General features: G+C 40.1%; 1 protein-coding gene across 1 annotated transcript in view; it reads right to left on the bottom strand.

Moving 5' to 3' along the window:
* Positions 1–4712: 4712 nt before the first annotated feature.
* The window catches only part of LOC108872807 (kalirin-like), a 125317-nt gene continuing 121982 nt past the window's right edge, over positions 4713–8047 (bottom strand). The window contains 5 exon segments of the mRNA XM_018660671.2: positions 4713–6119; positions 6339–6477; positions 6807–6955; positions 7483–7534; positions 7663–7741. Coding sequence (XP_018516187.1) covers positions 5562–6119; positions 6339–6477; positions 6807–6955; positions 7483–7534; positions 7663–7741 — 977 coding nt within the window. The 3' untranslated portion in view covers positions 4713–5561.

The following is an 8047-nucleotide window of genomic DNA, read 5'->3' as shown; positions in this document are numbered from 1 at the left end:
AAAATGTTCAGAGCATGTGAATGTATTTAACTTTTTGATAATCTTACTGAAGTCAGAAAATATTCTAAATTAACCACAGCGGTTTGTAAAGTTTGTGGCAAGTCTGACATTGTTTATTTAATCTGTAAATACATTTACTAGTTCACCCAGTTGTACTTTTTTCTATGCCAACATTCAGCCAAAGAATCTAAAATGTTACGGCTTCACCCAAGGGGACACATGAAATAAAGAAAATCATTTACACACTGGTTGCAGAGAACGAGACTGTAAAAGGCAGAATTACAAACAAGCATGTTCTTTATTAGTAAACAGTAACAAACCAGCAGGTTGTATGGAGTAAGAAGAGGCAGCCTATACAGAAGTGTGCTGCTCCACACAGCAACATGAAGCCATCGGCATTATGTTTCTTTATGGACAAAGCTTGGCGTGAACACGATCAGGATACAGCACAGACTAGCATTCAACACGGTGGAGCCACCACGGGCACTACGTGGCTCACCAAGCCATGGCAGATGCATTGTGGGACTGGGACTGAATCGACAGTGGGACAGTCAGCCTGAAGTTGAACTCTTTGGAGAAGAAGAACTGAGGGTCTATCTACAGCGGTAGGTGTCTGTTAGGTTTAATAAAGCAGCTGCCCAGACATGCAGGTTCATAATTCCTGTTATTGTTAAATGGTCTGTGGATAAATGTGGATGGCAATGCTGACAGTCAAACCTGACGGCCAGTGCGTCAAGTCCTGGCAGGAGGTTTGGTTGTCATTTTAATGGATCTTGGGTGCATTTACATCTAAATTTTTTACATTTATAATATCTACAATATATTTGAATATGATCTACATATTCAAAGGCTCAAGTTCAGCCTTAGATGACAATGTTTTGACTTCTGTATGTCTCTATAGCCCCTGTTTTGTAGTCCGAGTCACTTCTAAAAATGGTTAGTTGTCCTAGTCCAACCAATCCTTACAGTGGTGAGTAAGAGTCTACTGTCTTATTAAAGCTTCACTAAAGTTGACTGTAGTTCCTTCCAGAATTGATTGCATTTCCTCCACACTATACCACAGTCAAGAGCCAAGTTTAAATGAAAGTGTAATGCAGTTGTACACCTGGATAAGAGGAGTGCTAGCTGACTTAATTGTAATCCAGACACTGAGGACAAAACTGGAATATCTGAGGCCTCTGGACCATCTGAACCACGGGTTGATCGGACTGGACAATGACAACATCATTTGAGACTTGTTTTTATCTCTCTGGTGATTTGATTCAGCACCCGATTTATCATAACATCCTTTATGAAATTCCTTGTGGTTTTTCATGAAAGGCAAATCAGCGCTGTTCTTCAGTGTTTAAGCCCAGCCTCTACTGCTGCCCAGGTCAAACCTGGTTAAAGGAGTTGAAGCAAACCAGAATTTGAGCTTTACTGGCTTTAGACAAAACAAGTACTTCACATACTGTACACTACTACTGCATTATCAAATTTTAATATTTCCATTCTCCATTTATAAGCTATCGACTGGGCACCAGTTTAAATTCAGGGGGGCAGACTGAAAAAGATTTGAAAAGGTTGCAACTCTAGAGACCTCTGGTGAATTATTGAATATGTTTTGTGTTTTAAGGCTGGGTTAAACCATGTTCCTCATAAAAACCCTGAGTGCTAGGCTAAAATACTATAACACAGAGCGCAGCTTTAACTTTTTCAGTTGGGATGTAAACAAAGAGTAAATGTGGGGCTCAGGCTCTTTGAAGGGATAACGCACTTGTACACTGTGGCACCCAAGCTGTGAAGTCTAAGCATGTGATTCATTGGTTTTTGAAAGCTAGTCAGCTCGGTTTTAGGCCTTACAGTCTGGTCTTCATCAGTGGTGTTTTTCATTGTAAACAAATTATATACTTTTGTTAGTGGGCATTCAGAATTACCTTCAGTTGTCAGTGACAGTTGATGATGTCTTGAAGAATTGGCTGCTTTTCCACTTTGTTGCTGTATCATCATCAAAAACAGTTTGGTGATTATAGGTTTTCTGTGGCAGCCATGTTGGCTCCACAGTTCTGCACCTGTGTGGTGTGACAGGTCATTCAAGAGACACAAATTTTACCCATTTAACATAAAGCTGTGTAATATGAGGATTGAAAGCTATCTTAAATGTAATGTTGTGTAATGTGTTACACTTGACTGGAATCAGCTGCTTCATTCATGCTTAATCATTCATCAGCTGCTTGGCTTCTAGCTGATAAGTAACACCCAATCAAATTCACACTATAAATAGTATGCCAGGTACACTGCCATCGCAACAGGGACCAACATCCTATGGATGAACTCAGGGTGCAGCAAACTCTGGGTCTCCAAGCAGGAGGTGGACATAATGACGGTGGACTGACAGCCAGCACTTTTCACTATCTCTCAGCTGCAGATCCTTTTACCACCCCAACTTCTTCTCCATGTAGCTTTTGGTATTTGCTGATTTAATGTTTATGTTTATGCACCTTAAGGGGGGATTCAATATTCACGCAAAATCCTCATATGTTTTTTTGTTGAGAAGTCCCTCAAAGAGCAGAGTGTTTCCCACAAAATCTGACTGGGTCTCTGACTGAAATGCACATATTGACGAGATAACTTTATCTCAGAAATGTCATGGTAGAGAACTCTTGTGTTTCTTACGTAAAACATCAACTTGAAGGATTGCTCTGCAGCATCTTTGCCTTTAGGAGCCTGAAATGTCCAACTTTGTAAAATCTCAGGAAGGCCAGTTTGCCTCTGTTCATAGTCAGCTCTTTTTAGTTCAAAAGATGAAACGGAAACAAGATGTCTCAAATTTCTTTGTGGTTAGTAATGATCCAAAGTCCCTGCTGAGGAGATAAAACAGAACAGTGTTCAGTGGTACCTGAAAAGATCTCATTACAGCTGTACTAACAAACACAAACTATTACACCTGCAGATTTATATGGATGTTGTTGTACTAGACATCTTAAGTGAGAGCTGCTTCTACAGAACAGTGGGTTGTTTACATTAGCACCATTCTGCATCCCTGCCTGCATGAAAATAAATGCTTACTATTGTAGTACACTAAATGCTTACTGGGAAACTGGGGATGCAAAATGGCCAGGGGGTGGGGTGGGGGGTTGCTGTGAAAGCATTTGGTGAAAGCAGAGGACAGCACTTGTAATGGCAAAACACATTCTACAAGAAATTACATTCATCAATAGAAATGGGACAGTAAACGGACTCCTCTGTCTGCCAACCACAGCAGCCACTAAATCCAAGTCCAAACCAGCCACATGAGCTATTTTACAGGCCAAATGAATGAGACCCAAACATTATAGCTATTGATTTGCCACAATGGCTGGTAGACAAATGTACAAACAGAAAAGTTTCAGGGTGGAGTTCATTTCCCACCTTCACACCAAATGTCACAGATTTCTAACCTGATTTCTAAACCATCCCTGGTGATTTTACATGCAGGTTTTCCCTGATAATTCTACTGTTTTGTAAACTACCTAAGCAAGTTTTTGTAAACAGTGATACGAACAAATTATGAGTCCCTTAGAACAGATTTCAGTGTCCCTGGTGCCTTTTATGCATCCAGAAATTCTGTATCCAGAAATTCTGTCTAAGGTCCAGTAGTCCTGTGTTTTTTCTACAGCAGAAAGATGACTTTTTCACCTCCATTACATGCTGCTGGCCCATTTAAACCAGTTCAGTCCAGCACAGTTGAGTACAGATCAATCAGCGATCGATGTTCACTACAACGAACACAAACTCTGCTGCTGCACTGCTACTCAGTGACTTCAGTTAAGCTCAGTGTATCTGGCTTTGATTTAGTAATCTTATGTCAGTTCCATTTTGTGCAGACCAGACTGGTCCAGGTCACCATTGCAAATATGATGCTAATCTGAATTTCAGTCCTGAAATAAATAAACATTCAATAAATTAAAAGATATATCACAGTAAAGTTCAGCGTTGTTGCGTCCAGTTCAAAATTGATGGTTTGGATCACAGCTACAGGAAACAGTTAGACCTGTTAGCTGGAATTGTCCAGTAATCCTCTATGGGGATTTAAGTGGTCTGTTCCTAACAAATGGACAAGAAGAGTAAAATATCCTTCCAAGTCCAGGCTTCTTGCATGCTGCTGTTGAGAAGACACTTTAGAATCCAACTCTTCTTCGTTTTGTTTGATTTTCCGATATGAGGGAAATTCCCACCAGTGACCAAAATGGCAACAGAAATTAATTTGCACACACACTGAGACATTATTTCAGTATTTCAGTTAGTGGTGGTGAGGACTTCGGACTTCTCCTCGACAAATCACCACATGGTCAACAACACAATTAGCTTAACATTCTTGCTATTGAATGAAATCTGTACTTTTGACTGCAGCCCTGAACTGACCATCTCTTGTCACATCAGATATCCAAGTTTATAACAAACACATTCTTGACTATGTTTTCTACTACATTCTTAATGGTTTTGCTAAAACTCTTCATCACACAGGTTCCTCAAACTTATTGTTCCTAATTAACATTCTTTTTATGACTGAGGCTACAGTCCCAGGTTCAGTCTCCAAAGGCTGAAAATTCTGTCCTGGGCAACAAGCACCAAAGGATACAAAACCAACATTAATGGATGCAAGTGTTCTCATACGCTAATACATATCTTGATTGTGATCCATCTAATTTTTGTCTGATACTGATCTGACACAGACTCTCAACTAGAGTTTTTTATCATCTTAATTTAGCTCAGATTAGATAACTGCTAATACATTGTTAGCACATTTGCCAATTCTATCATTTGCCGGTCGGGCAAACATTACGTCAGTTTTTTGTGATTCTGGTTTAGAATATTGGAGTGCCCTCTAGTGGCCAAAAAACCTTATACAAAACTTTTGAACGTGTTAAGTTATAGTAGAGTAACTCAAGAACATTGCTGGTAATATGCTCCAAATTAGTGCAGATTCTGTTAGCCAGTTTGCTAGGGAGGCCACCTACTGGCCAGTCCCAGTACTGCCCAAGTGTCCCTGAGAGACAATGTTGAGCCTAAGGGGAAGATAAAACAACCTTATACAGATCCAAGTTAAGGAGAAAGACTAAGATTTGCTCCACAGTGGAATTAACATTGCATTTGATATATATATATATATATTCCCTGTAAAAGAAAATTTCAAATGTAAATAGAAACAAATGTGTTGGCATCATGTATGCTCACAGTGGTCATTTTCTCAATTTTGAGCTAGTTCTTTGGGTTTTTATGGGGCATCTGGACAGCAGCTATGTAATGTTTGACACTCTCTGAACAAAGATTAAATGTTGGTTACCAATTAAATACTGCACAGCCATACATTTTGAATATTTTTTTTCTGCCTGTAGGTTTGGCTTGGAGTTGACAGAGTTGCCTAGTGGTCCTAACAAGATGATTAAATCTTGCACAACAGGCACCTTTTCCTTTTCCCCATTCACACATTAATAAATACTAATTAAATGCTTAAAATATACTGTTATGTTATTATTGGTACCCTGGTGGTCACAGGTGGATTATTATTGAGTGTTCAAACTACTCAGCTCTCTTCCCTGTCACAGTGTATTGCCCATGCTGCTGCTCACCAGCCCTTTGATATTGGTGATGGGCCTAACATCATGCAGCTGTCTTCTTCTGTCAATGAAGGTGGCCAACCGTGTCGTGTCCAGAGGCGTCTTGGAGTACTCCCCACCATGTGCACCCCCACGACCCACCCACGGGTGCTGCAGACAGGAGGTAGCACTTGGCCTCTTCCTTTGATCCTGCTGCAGCACTGAGGATACAAAATCCCTCGCCGCCTGGCTTACATCGCGGAAGTATTCATCCGGGAAGCAGAAGTCCAGGCGGCAGATGTTGACACAAGTTTCCTCTGGCGATTCGTCCAGAAATGGGGAAACGCCGCTGAGCATTACGTAAGCTAGCACGCCAACGCTCCACACGTCCGTTGCAACAGAGACCGGCGTCCCACGGATGAGCTCAGGTGCAGCAAACTCTGGGTTTCCAAGGAGGAGATGGACGTAACGGCGATGGGCGGACAGCTGGACGGCATCGCCAAGGTCGATGAGTTTAATGTTTGGGGTAGGAGAGTGGAGGTCAACCATGATGTTCTCAGGCTTGAGGAGAGAGAGACAGGATTCAGGAACAGACGGAAGCTTTACACTTCTGATTAATATTCTTTTCAAAAATTACAAATTTATGGCTCCAGATTTTCAAAATCCTCAGTTTACACAACACTTAACAAAGAAGCATCCATCGTGAAGAGTTTTCCTTTAGATATGCAAATGTTGTTTTTTTTTCCTTTAATCAATTTAGCACACACATATGGTTCTCACCTTCAGATCCAGGTGTGCTACTCTGCAGGTATGAAGGTGCTGCAGGGCCTCCAGTGTTTCGCGGATGAAGAAAGCCACCTTCTCCTCCATCAGTTCATCATGGGCGACAAGATAGTCAAGCAGACGACCATCCTCCAGCCTGATACACACAAATTCAGTAACAGTTAGATAAAGTTTAGATAGTTTCAGCTTTGTAGCTAGGTATCACACTGGTAGCTTAAGGTAACCCACTAGCTAGTTTGCTAACAGTTAAGATGAAACAAACAAACACAGCCTTAAACAGGGCAGAGTGTAACGTACACTTCAGGCACATAAACTGCGCATCAGAATTTTGGCAGAATTACTCAAGATAGCTGGCTAGTAGTTAATATTTAATAGTCAGCTGTAGAGTTGTGGGGTTGAGACTAGGGTTAAAGACAAAACAGTTCACAGTTTAAGGTGGTATTCCTTTAGTAAGGTTAGACTTACAGTTCTAGGATCAGCATTAGACAGGTGGGAGACTCATATGTGTCCAACAGCGCCACCAGCTGGTGATTCTGTACATGTTGGAGAATGTCTGCCTCATGAGCCACCTGCTCCTTCTTCTGCATTTTCTTACTCACAAACTTCACTGCAACCTAGAAATAATTAAAAAAAACAAGCTTCACAGTGAAAGACACTCCAGCAACCTCAAACAGATAAAATAACAAGTCACCAAAATATGTCAGGAATATGCAAACTAATCTTGACGTAACAATGCAGACATACGGCATACAGGATAAAAATCTGTCACTCCTGATAAACACATTAACAAAAAATCTGAAAGCAGAATAATAATAAATTTAAAAAATGAAAAAAAAATGTCATTACAAAAGAAAACTTTTTCAACTTAAGATACATAAAAAAACTGCAACCTAAATTTCAAATTAAAGATTAATAAAATATACTGTAATGGAAAATATATAAAAATGCAATAGATTGCTTCGAAAACACACATAAAAATAAAAGTGTGTAGATATATAAAGATTATTTAACCCTAAATATATACAGCACAAACAAAATTTGGCTCATTTGGCAAATACTAAATTAATTAAACACTTAAACACACTCCAAACTAAACAGTGGAAGACGCTTAGTCGACAAGATACTGATACTAATGCCCTACCTCTTTCTTTGTAGACTTGTTGAGACACTTCCTCACCACTGAAAATCGTCCCCTAGTAAAAAGGGGTAGGGGCAAAAATGAGAGAGGCCATATTAAAAAAAAACAGAGGCTGCACATGTCGAACAACAATAAATATCTGGGCTGAAGAACAAGTTTGGATTGTGAAAGGCATTATTTTACCTTCCAATCTCACAGATCTCAGTGAAGGTTGAGTCAAAGTTTTCTTTCCACTGGATTCCTGTTCCATCATACCCAGAGTCTGGACAGAGAAACAGCAGAGGAACACAGGTTTAACCCCCTCTTCATTTTCAACACTCCATGAGCTTACCACCTTCTTAGTTATCTGTGATAACACATTCAAAATAAACTTTAACCTGCCTGTAAATTTAGAAATATGAAACATTTTGTGAGAGATTGCTTTCTTTCTGAACCACCGTAAGATAACTGATATCAATCAGTGTGTATTAAATACACAGGTGGAGTCAGGCCGTGGTTAGCCTACCTCAGCATAAAGACTAAAAACAGGGAAATGGGTAGCTGAATTTTGTCTTGTAAATAAGTCAGC

The sequence above is a fragment of the Lates calcarifer genome, linkage group LG1 (assembly GCF_001640805.2).
Source record: "Lates calcarifer isolate ASB-BC8 linkage group LG1, TLL_Latcal_v3, whole genome shotgun sequence".
NCBI lineage: Eukaryota > Metazoa > Chordata > Actinopteri > Centropomidae > Lates > Lates calcarifer.
Note: the sequence above shows the minus strand (reverse complement) of the source record. Positions and strands in the feature narration are given on the sequence as shown.